This window comes from Mchenga conophoros, linkage group LG19 (assembly GCF_057382185.1).
Source record: "Mchenga conophoros isolate Kocher_MC1m ecotype Shallow Benthic linkage group LG19, M_conophoros_male_GT1.1, whole genome shotgun sequence".
Classification (NCBI taxonomy): domain Eukaryota; kingdom Metazoa; phylum Chordata; class Actinopteri; order Cichliformes; family Cichlidae; genus Mchenga; species Mchenga conophoros.
The window spans coordinates 23,682,463-23,704,320 of NC_140544.1; the positions used below are offsets into that span (position 1 = coordinate 23,682,463).

Here is a 21,858-nt window from a genome sequence, read left to right on the forward strand (position 1 = left end):
GCAGAAAGTATTTTATGAACAATAAAGGTATACAATCATAATTACCAGTCATGTTAATGACAAATAACTACTATTACATCAGTAATCTGTTAGTTTAAAACTGATTCTTATGGATTCCTTTTCTAAAAATATTTAGTAAATCTTACATCTGGCGCAAACATTAAAGGGCCACTGAGTATAATTAGGATTTCCTACTAATTAATTAGGATTAACCAGATAATTCTCCATTTTTGAAACATGGTATAAATAATATTTATTAAATCCACGTTGGTTTTTATCCATTATGTCCCAAAATGAGTGACAGACTTGATAAAATTAGCGGGAAAGTGTTTACAGACGTTAAGTCAGAAAGCTGGTTTCCCAAAAACTTCTATAGGACCGAAAGTCTTTTTACAAGCAAATCTATCACCATCTGGTGGCCTTCAGATAGAAGGGCAGGTTTAAGGTACATTGACATTAGCTTCATTTTTCCGATCTGGATGCTACGTCCATGCTTTACACTGTAGGTCTGTGTCCTGCAGAATAGTTCCTATGGATTTATCCAGTGGGATAACAAAGGATAAACCCTAGTGCTTTGAGGATCCTGTGACTTTTACAACAAGTAGCTATTGCAGGGTCATCATCACCACAGGCTGTGGGAGATTATGTCTAATTGTTTTTAAACTAAATTTAGTTATAAACCAAAATCTAAAAAGTTGAGGTATTTAAATACCTGCAGCCTCAGCCGCTAGGCACAAAAAGACAGATATGAACAACAACCAAAGTACTCATTCACAGTTTACTACAAAACCGCTGATGCCGGTCATTTTTCTACATGTTCTCACATTTTACGACATATTTACATAAATAGTGCATATTCTGGACAGAGGAAGCAGACTATAAAGAGGGTTTGTATGATAAAGGAGGATAGGGATGGAGGTAGATGATCTGCTATGACAAAAGGGAGCAGCTGAAATGGGAAATTATTATATTTATATATATTTCAACATCCGAGAGTCCCTGGTTCAAATCTCTTTGTAGTTTATGTAAAAATCCGCTATATTAGCTAAACTACCCGCTGTGACAACCCTGCCGCCCTTCCAAGATTTTTTGAGCGTCCCACCTTTAACACCGAGACAGCGCGTTCCATTTTGACCAATCACAGTCTTCAAGTGTTCGGGAAGATCCAATCAGGATTTCGCGCCACTGCTTACGTAACCACTCTCCGTTATCGTATTCGTAAGAGGGGCGGGCCCGCTTCTGCGGCTCCAGGATTTAATCCACGGAAATAAGAGACACTCTGACAGCGTGACACAGAAGTGGACCAACAACATCTGCAAAAATGGTTGAGGCTTTCTGCGCTACATGGAAACTGGTCGACAGCCAGAACTTTGATGACTACATGAAGGCACTCGGTGAGCAAAAAAACGCCTGTTGTACAGTTACCGTGATTTTTTTTTTAAATTTTTTACATTTATTAAATATTTAAACTTTTATTTTAAACTTTTACTTTATTTAAACTTTTTTTTGACAGGCGTTGGCTTTGCCACGAGACAAGTGGGTAATGTCACCAAACCAACTGTAGTGATCAGCCAGGATGGAGACAAGGTGGTGGTGAAAACTCAGAGCACCTTCAGGAACACTGAGCTCTCTGCCAAGCTGGGAGAGGAGTTTGATGAGACCACGCCTGATGACCGGCATGTCAAAGTAAGATATGTAAAACTTGAGGGTGTGATCACTGATGATTTCCTTCTGCTGGTCCGAAATAAAAAATAAAAATAAAAAAAGGTTCTTTTTTTTCTGCTCGTAGTCGACCTTCTCCATGGATGGAGATAAATTTGTGCATGTGCAGAAGTGGGATGGCAAAGAGACCAAGTTTGTCAGAGAAATCAAGGATGGGAAGATGGTGATGGTAAGACCGCCTGTTCTGCTGGGATTACATCAGTTTTTAAGAGGCCTTTGAAAGCATCTTGTTCTGCAGGGAGGCTGGTTTATTTGTATATATGCAGCAACTCATAACATATGACTGCAACAGACTGAAATACTTGCTGAATAATCAGGTGCTAATGTTAACTGCCAGTCTGTCTAAAACAGATTTTCTTTTTTCTTCTGCCTCCAGACGTTAACCTTTGAAGGAGTCCAGGCTGTCCGCACGTATGAGAAAGCCTAATTTTCAACATCAACTTGAAAGAGCAAATCATTCCAGCTATCAGGAAATGTTGTTTTCCTTATTATTATTCTTATTTTTTAAGTAAAAAAAGTGTTTTGACATTTTGCTGTGATTTGCACTTGTTTGAACATGAGATAAATATTTTGTAAGATCTTTTGTGAAGGCCTCAACAAAAGGGAAAATAAACTTCTGGGCTAAACTTTCTCAATGTCTCAAAGGTTCATCAGAAACAGGACAGACTACTCACTTTTATTTACGGCATTTTTCCTTTGAATGCAATTCCACATTTCTGCTCATATATGTCTGCTTCAATCGTGGGAACAGTCCCCGTCAGAGTCTGTTACAGGTGACAGCTGCAGGGTGACTGTGCAGGCTGGAGCCGACCATGCAGCACCAGCGGCCAGTCTGACCATTGAAATTGCTGTGTGAATGCCCTTTAGTAACCCCCAGATGGTCAGAGATGGCGAGAAGCTAGGGGGAGGGTGGGGGTGGTGATATCACTCGTCTCAAGATAATCCGGTTAAAGTTGTGGTGTCATTACGTAGAAGCATCATTCGATGCTGTGCGGACCAACCGTGACTAAATGCTGCCACTGGTGTGATGATAAGACAGGACACCACGCAGGATGTAGACAGTTTGGATGCAATAGTCACTCTAGTGTTAGAGTTTGCCAGCAAACCTTTGTCCAGCTGTGGGTTTTTATATCTCTAATATAAATATTATTTAACACTGTTTTAGTTCCTACATTTTAAGATGCTAAAGCCTCCCTTTTTCAGCTCTGTGCTGTGTCCAGCCTACTGAACACTGACTACATGTGGCCATTCTTCTCATCTCAACACACACGCTGTTCAGTTTCTGGCCACCTTTGAATAGGCCGTAACACAAAGAAGCTGTGGTAACTGGAGTGGAACTCATTTAGCAGTGGCCAGATGAATTGATTTAAAGTCTGTCTTTATGCTCCAGTTATACAACACTGAAAAGCATTTAGGCTGCATGCAGTGAGAAGACAAGCTCACGGGGAGTTACTTTCTCAATATTTCACAGTGGCATAATCACATAGAAAAGGGAGATTATCGCATTCTGTGTAGCAGAAACAAAGACAGATAATAGTTAAGCGTCTTCTGTCTGCAGTGTTTGCTGTACTCTGGGAGAGCAGCGGGAGTTTCCTCTTAGTGAGGAATCTGTGTCAGTGGTGTAAGCTGACCTGTAGTAACCCCTCCCTGGCCTTATTAGGGAAATAGAGTATAAAGACCTGACCATCTACTGTATATCCTCTTTGGTTCAGTTGTCTAACTGCTACAATCTTTAACTTAAACACACTGATCAGGAGTGTAGCTACCATTGAGAACACAGGCAAGACCCTGAGGTAATAAATATAATTTGTGAGGCTTAATAACATAAAGGTTAGCCTTGTATTAATGGGTTTTAATCAAATTTCACTACATTTAATATTAATAATCATTGAAATTCAGGTGAAAAGTCAGTTTTTATTAATAAGTTTAAGTAGATTAACACTTGTTTTATGCAAATGGCTTAAAACTACACTTTTTCTTTACTGCTGATGCTAAAAACGTCTATAATCAGGTTAGAGGTTAGGTTGGGGATTAGCCGGATGACAATGTTTTGCCATCAACTCTCTGAAATCACATGGTCAGTCCTGCAGGGAATTCATCACGCCAGGATCAGTGGGTTTAACAGGGAAGTACATGTGAGTATCAGCAGCACAACAATGAAAAGAAACACCACGATGTCCCGTCTCGCTAATGCTTTTCATTGCTCGTGCGTTTAGTCTCCCGGTGAATTTGATCTCTGCTTGGTTGTTTTTCTGGACCTTTCCTTTCTCTCCTACATGTCAGATACAGTTGCCCGATCCTGAAATGACTCCTAGTTTCTTACAGGAAAAAATAAAATTGCTCCCAGAGATGACCCCTACTGCACAACAGACACCTTTCTTTATACTTATCTCGATTTGAGGTGAAATACTGAAATACTTTCATTTAGATAGTTACAAAAAAACTTCATGCATTAAACATAAAGTATACAGTATAAAAACGACGTCAGCCCATTTTTGTGTTAGAAATGTTGGTATGCTTAAAGAAAAGTCAAAACACTTGCATTGCTATGTTTTAATGCCTAATTGTTCTATTCGCAAGGGATTAAGTGACAAATGATACACGTTGTGGTTTTTACTGAAGATGAAGAGCTGCTTCAGGAATAATGAATCAGGGATAAAACAATCAGTTTTTCTGTATATTTAACTATTTACATCAAGAGCATTTTAACACAGTGTGTATGATGTCAGCGACACCATACAGTGACACTGGCACACATCATCAAATTCACTGATTCCTGTCTTCAAGTGTTCGCGCTATTAGGAAACCACATAAAAATATAAGAGCATAAAACAAAGGCACACACATCATGCATACTCCATTAAAAGACTATTAGACTAACATAATGCGCTTTGATCGCTGATCTAAGTATTGCACATGTTCACCTGGTAAACGTGAGTCATTAATATACAGTTTAAACAAGTTTATTTATCTTTTGGTACCATAAATAATAATAATGACAATAATCAAAATTGTTTTGTAAAAAGTGTCCAAAACTTCATCAGTTCATGAATCGCTATTAAACTCTGAGCTCACTGAGAGCTGCAGAGTGTGAGCTTTCATTATTCCTAGACTGACAAAGTGTGCACTGGTATCATTTTAAAAGATAAGCAGATTTATATATAAGCTTCAGGATTAGCGACACAGGATGTAAAAACTGCTCTCTGTGCAACATATGGAGCAAATGCAACAATGTAGCCATACGTAGCTGCTAAAAGCAGACTGAGAAATGTTTTACATCTGAGATCACCTGTCCAAACATGTGACACCTTCTGCAGCGACTTATAATGTGATCACACGGTGTGCCGGTGCAATCAACAATGTAAAATTTGACATTAGACTCAGCCAACATTGCTTTTGTGTTCATCAGACATTATCAAGTAAAGGATATTCAGATAACAGAAATCCTGTTTGTATTATGCTGCATTTTAGCAGCATGAATCTGAGATATCATTATACAGTTGTCATTAATATTATCTTAATGTTGCCATAGCATATATAGGCAATATTGATTGCATTCTTGTTTAAAGGAACCTGCTCTATAGGTTTCTACAGTACGTTAGCTTCTACTGTGTGCACACAGTGCAACAGCAGTGACCAAAGTCAGCTACAGTGTGATTTTGGTCAATCAAGGAATTTGCAGAATAAATCTGACGCTTGATTTGCTGATGTTTTTGATAGATTGAAAGGAACAAAAACTGAACTCAATCCTCATTCTGAGATTTTAGGCAATGCCTCTTACTAGCACCAATATAATAACGAGGAGCTGGTGCAGATATCCAGATGGTACAGTTTGATAAGACTTTAAATGTTTCAGGTAGCAAGATTGGGAGCTCTCATATACAGTGCATGGTCATTCCTTTTGATGCATAAAACAAAAATAAAAGGTAAAAAAGTCATTCAGTAATGATATGATATCTGTTGTGTCTCCATTTGGGAAGAACAATAGGAAACTGAGAATGAATCATGAACAAGTGCTATAAAGGGTGGGATGAGCAACATGATCAAGAAAGACGCCACAGAGATGTACAATTACAACGCAAACCACTGTTCAAGTAAATGTGGGCTAAGAAGGTCTGTCTTGGAGTAGCAACTGTGGCAGTTTTGTACCCTGTTAACCTCACAGTGTAAACTACTCTACACTTTGTAGCTACTTTAAAAATACTGCACCATTTTCTGGACCTTTTATGAGAAAATAAAGTAAGCTGTAAATATATTAAAGGCTTTGAATCCATAGAAGTGAAATAGTAAATTGCTCTATTTAAAATATGCAAAAGAAATTATTACTTAAAAAAATATTAAAAAAAGAAAAGAAAAGGAATGACACTGACTGCATGTATTTGGTATGAGAGCTCAACCAATTCTGGAAAGAGAAAAATAACGGTCCATCTCATAACCTGTCGTCTTCTGCTGTGCAGAGATTTCTGCTGAAGGCGAACAGCATCACCCGTGTTTCAACAGTACAGGGTGTGAAGTGACCTCGTCCTTATCGGTAATTTGACTAAATTGTAAATGTCAGACCACAGACTGACGTGTCAAATCTGCAGCGGCGAGAAGGCGTAAAACGGAAACTGGGCCTCGTCCTCATCCACAAAGAAACACTGGAAGTAGGGCAGCTCATCTGTAAAGAGGTAAAACAGCGAAGAACAGTATGTTCCTTCCCTTTCCTTTAGCATTTGGAGAGAAAAATGCCTGAAATTTGCGCGCTCTGCAACATTTTGTTCTAAAAATCTGCACGTACCTTCCATGAGAAAGCTGTCCGATAGAGACGGCTCCACTGTTAAAATATGAACATAATGTTAACTACAAATCAATAAAGTGTTATATGACTCTAAATTACAGGATCAACGTGATACCTTTAACTTTCTCCTCCTTATCAGCTTTCTTCTCAGCAGTTTTTCCTGCAAACGTTTTGCATACAGTCAATAAAAGCTATAATGTAGTTGTTTTTTTTTGAATACTCAGAAATGAAGGGCGTCACAAACAAACCTTTCTTTGCAGGCTCTTGTATCTCTTTGAGAACCCTGTCCTCTGTAAAAGGCAGCAAGACATAAAAAAGTCAAACACTTTTTCTCAAGTGTTTAATTTGAATGTATTTGACATAAAAATTTATTATTACATGAATAATTTAAATGTGTTTTCTCTCAAAAAGAAAACACAACATTTTTCTTTTTTAAAAGGAAAATGTTTGTGAATTTTGTGTAAACATATTTCGCTTGAGAAACATCTGAATATTAAGATAGTCGCGGATTATTTTCACCCTGTTCACTAATTAATCAAACAGCAGTTTCAACTCAGTAATAGTGACTGCGTGTTCTACATTTATTTTAGTTTCTCCAAGCTGACTGCATACCTTTCTTTGTTGCAATGGGCTTTATCTTTTCTTTTAAAACACGAGGCTCTGTTTCACAAATGTGAAGCAAACACAAACAGGCATGAAATACACAACATTTATGCATAAAAATTACTGGAGGGAAGAAAAAGGTGAAGCTTTAAAATAAGTGATTTGAAAATTTCAGTAAAGGGTAGAGGGCTCTTTTTTTGCAGTTGTAATGCAACTGAATGACTTAAAAACGCTTATGAAAAGCAAATGCGCAGAATGAAAAGTGATGCCCAGTAAGCTCAGAGAAAAATGTTAAATGAAGAACCACTTTCTAATAAAGTAACCTTTAAGATTTATAATGTGCTACTGCTTGGTATATACACTCTCACTTCATTAGGTACATCCGTCCAGCTGCTCATTAAAGCAAATATCTAATCATCCAATCACAAGGCAGCAATTTAGACATATAGGCAGATAACCTTCTGGAGTTCAAACCAGGACCAGAATGGAGAAGAATGGGCTGCTGCTTGTGTAATCGTATTGGAGATATTTTCACTTTAGTACCAACTGGACATTGCCTAAATGGCACAGCCTACCTAAGTATTGTTACTGACCATGTCCATCTCTTTATGACCACCGTCTGCCCATCTGCCCACCGTCTGCTACTTCCAGCAGGTCAACTTGCCATGTTACAAAGCTCAGATCTTGACAATGAGTTCACTGTACTCAAACGGCCACCATAACCACCAGATCTCAATCCAATAAACAACTTTCAGGATGTAGTGGAATGGGAGATTTAAATCATTGATGTACAGCTGACAAAACTGCAGCAACTGTTATGCTAACACGTCAACCAAAATCTTTGAGGAGTGTTTCCAGCACCTTACTGAGTCTGGGGCTGCACTTAAGTGGAGCTTAATATGGTACTGGCAAAGTGTATCTAATAAAGTGTCTGTTGGTCTGGTGACAGCATATATTTAAAAAAAAAAACAACAACAACTTGGGAGCGCTAGGTTGTGAAAACGTGGCTTTTTAAATTCGCAATTAATAAAAAAAAAAGAGCCACGTGTGATATAGATGAAAATCTGCTTGGTTTTATAGTTTAACTACAGATTTTGATAACCTTTTGTCAACTGTCATAACAGAATTATAACGAAATACATCAACAGCCAGATTTCTCAGACTCTGTGTTCTCCAAGCATAGCTCATAAATCATTTTTAAAGAAATTATTTAGAAAATATTTATTCATGATTAAGTTAGTAGTTACAACCTATAAATCCTTTATGTATGAGGCCTTATTAGAAAGTGGCAGTACATTCTCAGATTTGTGCTAATTACCTGCATGCATGCTTTGTGTAAAAATTACTGTGAAGCATTTTTTTTTTTTACATCAACCTATAAATATTTTATTGATGGCAGATTAAATAACTTTGAGATCATTTCCTTGCTGGCCATTCAGTTGCCTATAATCTTTGCTAATTTAGGATTTTCATTTGAAGCTCTTTACTTAGATGTCTGGTTGACTATTTCACACCCAGCAAGAAAATCTTCTCAACTATCAGCAGCAGCGTGTTTAATGGTTACTTAATTTTTATAAGCAAACTAGCTGTTTCCCCTCTAAGTTACTTATCTACATTTAGAGGGGCCTTCATGTTGTAATCAGATTACCACTGATGGTTACATGAAGTATGAAGTGCTGCCTGCACTGAAGCACCACATGTACCTTTCTTCACGTGGGCTGGTTTGGTCTTTTCCCTCAACATGGCTGTGCCATCAGGGACAAAAATGCAATCGATAAATCATACAGTTGGAAGTATTTTAGTGTATTTAAGACATCGGAAAATCTCAAATTTGTGACAGTATCCTGACATTACACGTAGCCGTAAAGCCCTGTACCCACAGTGTCATAAATAAAGTGTAAAACTTTGCACTGTACCTTTCTTTACTGCAGCAGGCCTGGCCTTTTCTTTAGGTGTTTCCAGTTCTGTAAAAGAACAACTTTGGTCAGATTTTAGCAATCAACCTGAAGAATTTTACTGCAGAAGCCACAATTAGCTTACTTTTAAACAATACTCATAGCAGCTCAAACCACTTTCTGCAGTGTGAAAGCTTCAATTATTTTTTTAAATTACTGATTTAGTCCATTCTACAAACAGCCAGAACACATTTTTAGTTTGTTTTGTCATCTTTTCAGATATGAAATAGGCCTATTATGTAATTTTAATTATACAAAACATTCCTTTTCCTTAGTAGAAATTACTTTTCTTTGGTTTGCTTCTGACTTTGTGGAGTATTCGGGGGTCCATGTGGCTGCGATAGAGCCAACGATCTGTTTTTGCACATTAAATCAAATCCACTGGTAGATTTCTTCTATAGAGGATTCCTAGATAAGTCTTTGCTCAGTCTTTAAAGAACAAAACAATGATTCTACTTGTTGCCCATAACACCAAAGAGTTTTATAAATTACCTTTTTTTACAGCTGGTTTTGCTTTTACCTCTGGTACTTTTGGCTCTGAGTAATAAAACAAAAAGGTATGATATGTAAAGATAATCAGTGTTTATCTAAACCATTATCATTATTTTGTGATAGTTTTCTAATGGTACTACATAATAAAAAGCATCTACATGCAGATGACAATGGCAGTCTACCTTTTGTCTTTAGAAGGGATTTAATCTTTTCCTTCTTTGCTTCGACCTCTGCTTTAGGAGCTGTAAAACAGGGAAAAATAACATTTTCAACTTTTTTTTTAAAGAACTACTTAAACAGTATAGAGTGTGTATGATCTATAACAGAAATAGAATATGTGACTATTTAAAGAGTTTAAATCAAACATATACCTTTCTTTTCAAGAGCTGGTTTCAGTTTTTCCTTTGTAACCTCTGGCTCTGATAAAAAAAAAGCATGAAAGTGTTAATAATAATTCACTTTAATAAATAATAACCATGGATTGTAAGCAATTCACCTTTCTTAGCAGGAACTGGCTTAGCCTCAGCTTCTAAAGAGAAAGGGAAGAAAAGAGGTCATATGAGAAGAGTGATGACTGTTATCACTGATAGCTAATTGCAAAACTAAAGCAACACAGTGCATAAACTCAATCTATTGATTAATCATGTATTGAGGAATGCTGAAACATGAAAATGACCAACTTGAAAAGGACAAAACTCAGCAGTAACATAATAACTTAATCAAAATAAAAGCAGATTATGGTACTTTGAGCATTTTTACTTGGGTCATTATCACATGGCAGCGAAGCAGCTACATGTCAGCGAATCAGTCGTGATGTGACGTGGGTTGAACATGACTGAATTAATATCAGCACAGTGCTGCGTGTGATGTTTCTACAGCAAAACAACACACGATTCTGCTGTATACCTTTCTTCTTTTCAGCAGGTGATGGTTTTGTCTTGGTAACAGCTGCTAGAATAATAAATGCTCCAATTAACTTGAATTATATTTATAAAAAGGTGAGAAACCACTGAAATACTGCTGTTATACATGTTAGATAATTAAAGGAAAAATAAGACCTGTGAAAGAGGTGAAAAGCTAAAAGGATACCTTTTTTGGGAGTCACTGGCTCAGCTTTCTTCTTCTTAAGAACCTCAGCTTCTAAACAAATAATAGCAACAGAACTTCACATTCAGAAAAATATTTTTGTGTGACAGAGAAAATTGTGTGAAAATCAAAAGCTTGAACACATTTTTGGCTTAGCTGTAACTTGTTCTAAGTAAAGAAATTTTAGGTTCAGTGTTACAGAGACACAATGAAACTCAATGATAACTATTTCTTACCTTTCTTGATTGGAACTGGCTTGAGCTTCTGTTTTGAAACCTCAGCTGATGTTAAAAACACAGAACCTCATGTTCAGTATAAAATTCAAATTCTCTTTCATGTTATTAAAAGTCTGACTGTTAAAATCTAGATACTGTGCTGTGTTATTTTTCGCACTTTTTGTAGAGGATATGATTTAATTTACAACAGACTAGTAATAAAGTTTCCAGCACCTCTACAGGTCTCCTGGTTGATCAAAAGCAAAGGATTTAGAGATGTTTTGCCAAGTTGTCTGTTATGTGAAGCCACAACGCCTTTTTATTCAATTCAGTTTATTTATTCATATAGCACCAAATCACAACCACAGATGCATCAAGGCTCTTTATATTGACTTTTATTAGATTTTGGGCATTGATTTCAACTCCATCATCATATTTACCTTACCTGGTTTTACAGGTGTAGGCTTTACTTTTAGCGTTGGCTCCTTCTTAGGTTCCTTGGGAGCTGCTTCTGGTGGAAAATAAGACATTGATTTCTAAAGATTGTTGCTTATGAATTAAAATTTTATTTTGATTTTTTTATATCCCTCATGAAAGTCTTTAGGCTCATTCGGCATTACATTGTCAGTGTCAGCAAACAAAGTGTGTATTAGAACATGCTTAAATGTATTTCTTGAATGACTTGAAAAATCAATGAGACACTATATCGTCAACCATTAACTTACACATTGCAGAGAAAACGAGACAATGTGGTGTCTCATGCCTTACATTAAACAGTATTCCAGCATAGTCTCACCTGCTTTTGTAACATCGAGCTGTTCCTTTTTAAGAACAGATGCAACCTCCTTCTTGACAATTTTAATTCCTCTTACAGGCTTTTTGTCATCTGAAGTGAAAAGGAAACATTTTTATCCTCCACAAAACAAATAAAGCCTATAAGTCCATTTCCCTTTTAGGCTCAATGTAGGTTTCCTTCTGTGTGAGTACAGCTAATGCTAATGAATTTTTCTTACAGGTCCACATCAGTCATCCAAAACAACAACCAAAAACTGTTTTAAAGACAATAAAATGCTGTTTAAAGTCTGACTGTTAAAATCTAGAGTACTGTGCTTTTATTTTTTATTTTTTTAACTTTTTTCTTTGTAGATTTAACTAAAAAAATTAGAACAAATGATTTGTTTTTACACCAGACCATTAATAAAGTTTCCAGCACCTATACGGGTGTTCTGGTTGATCGAAAGCAAAGGATCTAAAGATAATTTGCCAAATTGTCTGATATGTGTAGCCGTAACATTGAGTCAACCCTGGAGTTAAGTTGAGTAAGGTGCCTTTTTATTCAATTCAATGTACTTATTCATATAGCGCCAAATCACAACCACAGTTGTGTCAAGGCTCTTTATATTGTAAGGTAAAGACCCAACAATGATACAGAGAAAACAGAGAAAACCCCAACAATCAGATGACCCCCTATGAGCAAGCACTTTGGTGACAGTGGGAAGGAAAAAAACCCTTTTAACAGGAAGAAACCTCCAGCAGAACCAGGCTCAGCTGGACCGGTCAAAGGGGATGACCCTTTGACCGGTTGGGGGTGAGGGGAAAAGACACAGGACTTAAAAAAAGTTCCATAATAGTCTGGTTCTTTGGAAGCAAAATATATAGAAATGAGTGGCGGCTTAACACCTTTGCACAGTACTGTAGATAAATAATTAAAATTGAATACAAAATGTTCTCATATATGACTGTTTCTACCTTTTTTGGTTGGTTCTGGTTTAACTCTCTCTTTCAGTGTCAAAGGCACTAACAGAGGGGAAAAATGTTTGAGTTTGGAAACATTGAGAAAGTATTCTGAACTTAGAAAGTTGGTATAAAAACACACAAGAACAGCTGCTTAAACAAAGAGATGCACCTTTCTTCAGTGGCACCACCTTCACCTTCTCCTTTGTTAGAGTAACATTTTTGTGTGGTGCTTCTGTCAAAGATAAATGAGTATGAAAATCAAAAGCCTGAGTACATTTTAAAATTATGATTAACAAAGTTAAGTCTGCTCTTACCTTTAGCTGGGGTTGGTTTTGTCTTAATGGGAGCTGGCTCTAAGTAAAGAAATTTTAGGTTCAGTCTTGCAGAAAATAAGACACTGTGACACAGCATTCATACTTAGTTTGTCAATCAAGCATGTATTGAAGAATGCTGAAACATGAAAATGACCAACTTGAAAAGGACAAAACTCAGCGGTAACATAATAATTTAAGCAAAATAAAAGCAGATTATGATACTTTGAGCATTTTTAGTTGGGTCATTATCATGTGTCAGCGAAGCATATCGTCAGCAGCTACATGTCAGCGAATCAGTCGTGATGTGACGTGGGTTGAACATGACCGAATTAATATCAGCACAGTGCTGCGTGTGATGTTTCTACAGCAAAACAACACACGATTCTGCTGTATACCTTTCTTCTTTTCAGCAGGTGATGGTTTTGTCTTGGTAACAGCTGCTAGAATAATAAATGCTACAATTAACTTGAATTATATTTATAAAAAGGTGAGAAACCACTGAAATACTGCTGTTCTACCTGTTAGATAATTAAAAGAAAAATAAGACCTGTGAAAGAGGTGAAAAGCTAAAAGGATACCTTTTTTGGGAGTCACTGGCTCAGCTTTCTTCTTCTTAAGAACCTCAGCTTCTAAACAATAGCAACAGAAAACATAAGGTCCAGTTTACTGCAGAGGACAATAATCTGGTTTCTATTATTACAGTCACAGGTGATTATTCCAAACTATGATGCTGTATAAAAAAAATACAAAAACGTGCATAGAAATACAAAAACTTCACATTCAAAAACATTGTTAAGTTCTAAATCTATGTATTGGAATTAGTATTAGTATTGGTAGATACTATTTGACTAGTAAAATGTTCAGTCACTATTTTTACCTTTTTTGGTTGGTTCTGGTTTGGCTCTTACTTTCGGAGTTACAGGCACTAACAGAGAGGAAAAAAGTTGGCAGGTTATGTTTGGAAACATTCAGAAAGTATTCAATAATTGTAAAAATATATATATATAAAAAAACAACAACAACAACAACATAATAACAGTGCATGGTGGTAATCACACAAGAACAGCTGCTTAAACAAAGAGATGCACCTTTCTTCAGTGGCACCACCTTCACCCTCTCCTTTGTTAGAGTAACATTTTTGTGTGGTGCTTCTGCCTCTGTGACAGAGAAAAGAGTGTGAAAATCAAAAGCTTGATTACTTTCAAAAACTATTTAAAGGAAAGGTTAGCATCAGCTTACCTTTAGCTGGGGCTGGTTTTGTCTTAACTGGAGCTGGCTCTAAGTAAAGAAATTTTAGGTTCAGCGCTACACAATAATTCAGTTCAGTTTAATTAATACAGCCCCAAATCACAATAACAGCTGGATCAGAGTGCTTTATACTGTAAGGTAAAGACCCAACAATAATACAAAGAAAACAAACCCTAACAATCCGATGACCCCCTATTAGCAAGTGCTTTGGCGACAGTGAGAAGGAAAAACTTGCTTTTAAGAGGATGAAATATCCAGCAGGACCAGGCTCAGGGGAGGAAGACAGGACAATACTGAAACTCAATGATAACTGTTTCTTACCTTTCTTGGTTACAACTGGTTTGAGCTTCTGTTTTGAAACCTCAGCTGATGTTAAAAACACAGAACGTGATGCTCAGTATGACATCCAGACCTCTTTCATGTTATTAAAATTTTGATCTTTGACATTGACATGATATACTGTACGTACTTGTCTTTGCAGAGACAGCTCTGACTTTCTCTTTTGGCATCTTGACCACTGATGAACAAAGAACAGACATCAGGTTACGGAGAATATCATTAGGAACAGTGGGATGCAAAAATCTGAAATCAGTGTAACATAAAATAAAAGTAGATTACCTTTCTTCATAGGCACAATTTTAACCCTCTCTTTCACCAGTGAGGCATTTCTAGCAGTACCTTGTTGTTCTGTCAAGAAAAAAACAACTATTTGTGAGATTTGCATGCAGCCTGTATAGTTAAGTTGGTGTTTCTTTGTGCATCAAAATATGCACCACACCTACCTTTAGCCAAGATCGCTGGTTTGGGCTTTTCTTTTGGAGCAACAGCTTCTGTATATGAAAAATACATTTTTTTAACAGCAGGATAATGCAATCATTTTATCTTTTGGTGATCAGAAGATTATCAATGTAATATGTGAACATTACCTTTCTTTGCAGGATGTGCTTTAGCCTTTTTCTTTGGTGCTTCTGTGACACAACACAAGTGCATAAACTTACCATAACTCTGGCTTTGATTGGTTATTTTTACAGTTCAGATTTTAAAACATCTGGAACGTAATCGTTAGTGATATTCATAAAACGGATGCACAGGAACATTCTCCATAAGAGTTAGCAGGTGTCAGTAGTAGTGTCCACTTAATTCCATAGACCTGTGACTCTTCTGCCTTTAAGTCTTGACACTGTCATAAAGGTAAGTATATTTACCCTTCTCTGAAGGAGCTCGTTTTACTCTTTCTTTTGTAACCTCAGCATCTAAAAACAGAAAATAACACAGGAATTGATAAGAATATGTAATTTGCTAGTAATTAAGTATACTGCTCCATATAATTTATTAAACTGAGCAACAGACAAATAAAATATCAGTAAAGTGCTGCAGAGACTGTAATAGCTTAGCAGCATTACCTCTTTTATTTACTAGTGCTACCTTTATGCTCTAATATGAAAATATGTTTAGATTTGGCGTGTTGTTTGAGTTTAATTTTCAGTGTTTCAACTCCATCATCATATTTACCTTACCTGGTTTTACAGGTGTAGGCTTTACTTTTAGCGTTGGCTCCTTCTTAGGCTCCTTCGGAGCTGCTTCTAGTGGAAAATAAGACATCGATTTCTAAAGATTGTTGCTTATGCATTAACACTTTCTTTTAATTTTTTTATATTCCGCATGAAAATCTTTTCTCATTAGGCATTACACTGTCAGTGTCAGCAAACAAAGTACGAATTAGAACATGCTTAAATGTATTTCTTGAATGACTTGAAAAATCAATGAGACATTATATCTCCCTCAGAATAGCTTTAACTTACACATTGCAGAGAAAACAAGAAAATGCGGTGATTCATGCCTTACATATATTAACCAATAGTCCAGCATAGTCTCACCTGCTTTTGTAACATTGAGATGTTCCTTCTTAAGAACAGATGCAACCTCCTTCTTGACAATTTTAATTCCTCTTACAGGCTTTTTGGGCTCTAAAGTAAAAAGGAAAAGCTGCTTCAAACATTTTTAGAAAACGGATTAATTATATTCCCCACAAAATAAATGCATCTAAATATTATATTGTTATGAAAACTATACATCACTATTCTTCTTACGGGTCAACAACATTCATCCAAAAGAACAAACAACGTTTTAAAGATATTTACTGTAATGAGTCAAATGAGTTTTTTCTTTTTCTTCGATAGAGACATGATATCCTTAATATCCTCTTTCTCACTGTTCAAATCTTTTGTTTCTGAGGGGCAGCCAATCAGAGGAAATAGTGTTGTGGATCTTTACATTATGAAAATAAAACCTCTGTACTGTACATGTACCTGTCTTTGTGATTCTTTTTTTCACAGGTTCTTTGTCTTCTTTGGGAGTCTTGATTTCTTTCTCCTCTTTGGAAGGCTTTTTAACTTTTTCTATTTTGTGAATCTCCTCTTTCTTTTCTTTGGAAGGTTTCTTTTCGACAGGTTCTTTGGGGAGCTTCTTCAGTTCTCTTTCTTCTTTGATAGGCTTCTTTGGTTCTTTTTCATCCTCTCTAGAAGGTTTTGTTGGTTCTTTAACTACTTGTTTTTCCTTTGCTGACTCCTTTGGTACTGCCCTTTCTTTAGAAGGTCTCTCTTTCTTTATGTCCTCTTTCACCTCTTTAGAAATTTCTGCTGTTGGTTTCTTCTCTTTGATGATCTTTTCTGGCTCTTCTGAAATCTTCTTTACTTGCTCAGCATCTTTGGGTGGTTTTTCTTGATCTTTTGTTTCTTTCAAAGGCTTTCTTGATTCCTTTTCTTTCCTTGGATGAAGTATTTCTCCCCTTGCTTCCTTGGATGGAACCTCATCTTTAGATTGTTCCTTAACTTCTTTTTCCTTTTGTTCTCTTATAGGTTTAATTTCTTTCTCCTCCATGGATGGTTTTATTTCTTCTTTGTCATCCTTTGAGGGTTTTTTCACTTCTTTCTTTTCCTTTGGAGGTTTTGTTACTTCTTTTGGTTCTGTGGTCTTCACCTCCTTCTCTACTTTCTCAACCATCTCTTCCTTAGATGTTTTTAAGACTGCCTTTTCTTTGTGTAATTTTTTCTCTGCTTTCTCATCTTTAAGGGATTTCTTTTGTTCTTTGAAATGTTTCTCTTCTCTTGGTTGTTTCTTCTCCGTCTCATCTTCGGAAGGTACTTCCTTAGATTTCTTAACTTCTTTCTCTTCTTTAAGAGTTTTTGTCTCTTCTTCTTTTAGCGGTGGTTCCTTTTCCTCTTTTTCTACTTTTGGAGGGTGGGTGACTTTTTTCTCCTCTATATGTGGTGTTTTAGCCTTAGAGGGTTTCTTCACTTCTTTCTCTTTTTTGGGAGGAACCTCTACTTTTTCTTCTTTAGGAGATTTCCCAATTTCTATCGCTTCTTTAGGAGGTTCCTTGTCCTCTTTGAATGGTTTCTTAATGTCTTTGGGCAGTCTCGTGACTCCTTTCTCAGGTAGTTTCTTCTCTTTTGAAGGATGGCTAATTTCTTTTTCTTCAATGGGTTTTATTAAAGGTTTCTTCTTTTCTTCTTCCTTAGGAGGTTTCTTCTCTTCCTTCTCTTTTTTAAGATGTTCTATCTCAGGTTTGTCTTCCTTAAGAGGTTTCTTCTCTTCCGTCTCTTTTCTGAGAGGTTTCTTCTCTTCCTTTTCTTCTTTGAGAGGTTTCTTCTCTTCCTTCTCTTTTCTGAGATGTTCCTTCTCAGGTTTCTCTTCTTTGAGAGGTTTCTTCTCTTCCTTTTCTTCTTTAAGATGTTTCTTCTCTTCCTTCTCTTTTCTGAGAGGTTTCTTCTCTTCCTTTTCTTCCTTAAGAGGTTTCTTCTCTTCCTTCTCTTTTTTAAGATGTTCCTTCTCAGGTTTCTCTTCTTTAAGAGGTTTCTTCTCTTCCTTCTCTTTTCTGAGAGGTTTCTTCTCAGGTTTCTCTTCCTTAAGAGGTTTCTTCTCTTCCTTCTCCCTTTTGAGAGGTTTCGTCTCGTCCTTTTCTTCTTTAAGATGTTTCTTCTCTTCCTTCTCTTTTCTGAGAGGTTTCTTCTCTTCCTTTTCTTCCTTAAGAGGTTTCTTCTCTTCCTTATCTTTTTTAAGATGTTCCTTCTCAGGTTTCTCTTCTTTGAGAGGTTTCTTCTCTTCCTTCTCTTTTCTGCGATGTTTCTTCTCTTCCTTCTCTTTCCTGAGAGGTTTCTTCTCTTCATTTTCTTCCTTAAGAGGTTTCTTCTCTTCCTTCTCTTTTTTAAGATGTTCCTTCTCAGGTTTCTCTTCTTTAAGAGGTTTCTTCTCTTCCTTTTCTTCTTTAAGAGGTCTCTTCTCTTCCTTCTCTTTTATGAGAGGTTTCTTCTCTTCCTTTTCTTCCTTAAGAGGTTTCTTCTCTTCCTTCTCTTTTCTGAGAGGTTTCTTCTCTTCCTTCTCTTTTTCAAGATGTTCCTTCTCAGGTTTCTCTTCTTTAAGAGGTTTCTTCTCTTCCTTCTCTTTTCTGAGAGGTGCCTTCTCGGGTTTCTCTTCCTTAAGAGGTTTCTTCTCTTCCTTCTCTTTTATGAGAGGTTTCTTCTCTTCCTTTTCTTCCTTGAGAGGTTTCTTCTCTTCCTTCTCTTTTCTGAGAGGTTCCTTCTCGGGTTTCTCTTCCTTAAGAGGTTTCTTCTCTTCCTTCTCTTTTCTGAGAGGTTCCTTCTCGGGTTTCTCTTCCTTAAGAGGTTTCTTCCCTTCCTTCTCTTTTCTGAGATGTTCCTTCTCAGGTTTCTCTTCCTTAAGAGGTTTCTTCTCTTCCTTCTCTTTTTTGGGAGGTTTCTTCTCTTCCTTTTCTTCCTTAAGAAGTTTCTCCTCTTCCTTCTCTTTTATGAGAGGTTTCTTCTCTTCCTTTTCTTCCTTAAGAAGTTTCTCCTCTTCCTTCTCTTTCCTGAGAGGTTTCTTCTCTTCCTTTTTTTCCTTAAGAGGCTTCTTCTCTTCCTTCTCTTTTTTAAGATGTTCCTTCTCAAGTTTCTCTTCTTTAAGAGGTTTCTTCTCTTCCTTCTCTTTTCTGAGAGGTTTCTTCTCTTCCTTCTCTTTTTCAAGATGTTCCTTCTCAGGTTTCTCTTCTTTAAGAGGTTTCTTCTCTTCCTTCTCTTTTCTGAGAGGTGCCTTCTCGGGTTTCTCTTCCTTAAGAGGTTTCTTCTCTTCCTTCTCCTTTTTGAGATGTTCCTTCTCAGGTTTCTCTTCCTTGAGAGGTTTCTTCTCTTCCTTCTCTTTTCTGAGAGGTTCCTTCTCGGGTTTCTCTTCCTTAAGAGGTTTCTTCTCTTCCTTCTCTTTTCTGAGAGGTTCCTTCTCGGGTTTCTCTTCCTTAAGAGGTTTCTTCTCTTCCTTCTCTTTTCTGAGATGTTCCTTCTCAGGTTTCTCTTCCTTAAGAGGTTTCTTCTCTTCCTTCTCTTTTCTGAGATGTTCCTTCTCAGGTTTCTCTTCCTTAAGAGGTTTCTTCTCTTCCTTCTCTTTTCTGAGATGTTCCTTCTCAGGTTTCTCTTCCTTAAGAAGTTTCTCCTCTTCCTTCTCTTTTATGAGAGGTTTCTTCTCTTCCTTTTCTTCCTTAAGAGGCTTCTTCTCTTCCTTCTCTTTTTTAAGATGTTCCTTCTCAAGTTTCTCTTCTTTAAGAGGTTTCTTCTCTTCCTTTTCTTCCTTAAGAGGTTTCTTCTCTTCCTTCTCTTTTCTGAGAGGTTTCTTCTCTTCCTTCTCTTTTTCAAGATGTTCCTTCTCAAGTTTCTCTTCTTTAAGAGGTTTCTTCTCTTCCTTTTCTTCCTTAAGAGGTTTCTTCTCTTCCTTCTCTTTTCTGAGAGGTTTCTCCTCTTCCTTCTCTTTTCTGAGAGGTTCCTTCTCGGGTTTCTCTTCCTTAAGAGGTTTCTTCTCTTCCTTCTCTTTTCTGAGAGGTTCCTTCTCGGGTTTCTCTTCCTTAAGAGGTTTCTTCTCTTCCTTCTCTTTTCTGAGAGGTTCCTTCTCGGGTTTCTCTTCCTTAAGAGGTTTCTTCTCTTCCTTCTCTTTTCTGAGATGTTCCTTCTCAGGTTTCTCTTCCTTAAGAGGTTTCTCCTCTTCCTTCTCTTTTCTGAGATGTTCCTTCTCAGGTTTCTCTTCCTTAAGAGGTTTCTTCTCTTCCTTTTCTTCTTTGAGAGGTTTCTCCTCTTTTTTGAGAGGTTTGTCCTCTTTCTTCTCTTTTTTGAGAGGTTTCGTCTCGTCCTTTTCTTCCTTAAGATGTTTCTTCTCTTCTTTCTCTTTTCTGAGATGTTCCTTCTCAGGTTTCTCTTCTTTAAGAGGTTTCTTCTCTTCCTTCTCCCTTTTGAGAGGTTTCTTGTCTTCCTTTTCTTCTTTAAGAGGTTTCTTCTCTTCCTTCTCTTTTCTGAGATGTTCCTTCTCATGTTTCTCTTCCTTAAGAGGTTTCTTATCTTCCTTTTCTCCTTCAAGAGGTTTCTTCTCTTCCTTCTCTTTTCTGAGATGTTCCTTCTCATGTTTCTCTTCCTTAAGAGGTTTCTTATCTTCCTTTTCTTCTTTAAGAGGTTTCTTCTCTTCCTTCTCTTTTCTGAGATGTTCCTTCTCAGGTTTCTCTTCCTTAAGAGGTTTCTTATCTTCCTTTTCTTCCTTAAGAGGTTTCTTCTCTTCCTTCTCTTTTTTGGGAGTTTTCTTCTCTTCCTTTTCTTCTTTGAGAGGTTTCTCCTCCTTTTTGAGAGGTTTGTCCTCTTTCTTCTCTTTTTTGAGAGGTTTCTTCTCTTCTTTTTCTTCCTTAAGAGGTTTCTTCTCTTCCTTCTCTTTTCTGAGATGTTCCTTCTCAGGTTTCTCTTCCTTAAGAGGTTTCTTCTCTTCCTTCTCCCTTTTGAGAGGTTTCTTCTCTTCCTTTTCTTCTTTAAGAGGTTTCTTCTCTTCCTTCTCTTTTTTGAGAGGTTTCTTCTTGTCCTTCTCTTTTCTGAGATGTTCCTTCTCAGGTTTCTCTTCTTTAAGAGGTTTCTCCTCTTTCTTCTCTTCTTTGACAGGTTTCTTAACTTTTTTCTCTTGTTTGGGAGATTTTTCCTCTTCTTTAATCCGTTTTCTCTCCTTCTCTTCTTTGGGAGATTTCTTCAAGTCTTTGTCTTGTTCAGGAAGTTTCTTAAGTTCTGTCTTTACTGTAGGTGGTTTCTTCTCATCTTTAGGATGTTGGGTTACTTCTGTCTCTATTTTTTCTAGTATTCTGATCTTTTTATCTTCTTTGGGTGATTTCTTGAGTTCCTTTATTTGTCTTATTGGTTCCTTTTCCTCTTTAACTTCTCTGGTAGCTTTAATTAATTCTTTCTCTTTTTTAGGTGTTTTCTTGATTTCCTTTTCTTCTTTTGGAGGTTTTTTGACTTGTTCCTCTTCTGTCGCTGGTTTCATTACCCTCTTCCTTTCTTTGGAAATCTTCTTGAGATCTGTTTCCTTCTTAGGTGGTTTTGTTGCTTTGACCTCTGCGTGAATTGGTTTTTTCGCCTCGTCCTTTCCTTTGGGAGGTTCTTTCACTTCCCTCTCATCTTTAGGTTTGACATCTTTTTTCTTTTCTTTGGGCAGTTCTTTTACATCTTTTCTGAGCAGCTTCTTTACTGGCTCTTCTTCTAAAAGCAACAATTTAGGTGTCAGTTTAATATATTCTGTAGGGAATATCATTTGTGTGGAGAAGTTACTGGTATACATTTGTACTGGTTGTATATATTTTGTATTTATTTTTCATATTTTGTAAGTCTATTTATACTTCTGAACAGTATTTTGTAATT

General features: G+C 36.8%; 2 protein-coding genes across 3 annotated transcripts in view; one reads left to right on the plus strand and one right to left on the minus strand.

The window, feature by feature from the left end:
- The first annotated feature begins 1,238 nt into the window (after window positions 1-1,238).
- On the plus strand, window positions 1,239-2,354 carry fabp7a (fatty acid binding protein 7, brain, a). The gene is made up of 4 exons (XM_085256823.1): window positions 1,239-1,394; window positions 1,514-1,686; window positions 1,790-1,891; window positions 2,099-2,354. Exons 1-4 carry the CDS (start codon window positions 1,322-1,324, stop codon window positions 2,147-2,149), a joined length of 399 nt encoding a protein of 132 aa, XP_085112949.1. The 5' UTR covers window positions 1,239-1,321; the 3' UTR covers window positions 2,150-2,354.
- A 1,906-nt stretch (window positions 2,355-4,260) lies between these two features.
- LOC146552317 (uncharacterized) overlaps window positions 4,261-21,858 on the minus strand; it is a 30,515-nt gene continuing 12,917 nt past the window's right edge. For both annotated transcript variants that reach the window (XM_085258014.1, XM_085258013.1), the window contains 33 exons: window positions 16,462-21,699; window positions 16,030-16,119; window positions 15,670-15,735; window positions 15,358-15,405; window positions 15,079-15,120; window positions 14,935-14,982; window positions 14,771-14,839; window positions 14,622-14,669; window positions 14,474-14,518; window positions 14,144-14,182; window positions 13,993-14,061; window positions 13,782-13,829; window positions 13,483-13,533; window positions 13,300-13,344; window positions 12,905-12,943; window positions 12,760-12,822; window positions 12,603-12,650; window positions 11,650-11,739; window positions 11,299-11,364; window positions 10,875-10,919; window positions 10,642-10,692; window positions 10,459-10,503; window positions 10,049-10,081; window positions 9,924-9,971; window positions 9,735-9,794; window positions 9,553-9,597; window positions 9,022-9,069; window positions 8,809-8,850; window positions 7,115-7,162; window positions 6,751-6,792; window positions 6,618-6,662; window positions 6,503-6,538; window positions 4,261-6,382 (listed from right to left, as the gene is read on the minus strand). In XM_085258014.1, the coding sequence (XP_085114140.1) occupies window positions 6,297-6,382; window positions 6,503-6,538; window positions 6,618-6,662; window positions 6,751-6,792; window positions 7,115-7,162; window positions 8,809-8,850; window positions 9,022-9,069; window positions 9,553-9,597; window positions 9,735-9,794; window positions 9,924-9,971; window positions 10,049-10,081; window positions 10,459-10,503; window positions 10,642-10,692; window positions 10,875-10,919; window positions 11,299-11,364; window positions 11,650-11,739; window positions 12,603-12,650; window positions 12,760-12,822; window positions 12,905-12,943; window positions 13,300-13,344; window positions 13,483-13,533; window positions 13,782-13,829; window positions 13,993-14,061; window positions 14,144-14,182; window positions 14,474-14,518; window positions 14,622-14,669; window positions 14,771-14,839; window positions 14,935-14,982; window positions 15,079-15,120; window positions 15,358-15,405; window positions 15,670-15,735; window positions 16,030-16,119; window positions 16,462-21,699 (6,926 nt within the window). In that variant the 3' untranslated portion in view covers window positions 4,261-6,296. The remainder of the gene's footprint in view (window positions 6,383-6,502; window positions 6,539-6,617; window positions 6,663-6,750; window positions 6,793-7,114; window positions 7,163-8,808; window positions 8,851-9,021; window positions 9,070-9,552; window positions 9,598-9,734; window positions 9,795-9,923; window positions 9,972-10,048; window positions 10,082-10,458; window positions 10,504-10,641; window positions 10,693-10,874; window positions 10,920-11,298; window positions 11,365-11,649; window positions 11,740-12,602; window positions 12,651-12,759; window positions 12,823-12,904; window positions 12,944-13,299; window positions 13,345-13,482; window positions 13,534-13,781; window positions 13,830-13,992; window positions 14,062-14,143; window positions 14,183-14,473; window positions 14,519-14,621; window positions 14,670-14,770; window positions 14,840-14,934; window positions 14,983-15,078; window positions 15,121-15,357; window positions 15,406-15,669; window positions 15,736-16,029; window positions 16,120-16,461; window positions 21,700-21,858) is intronic.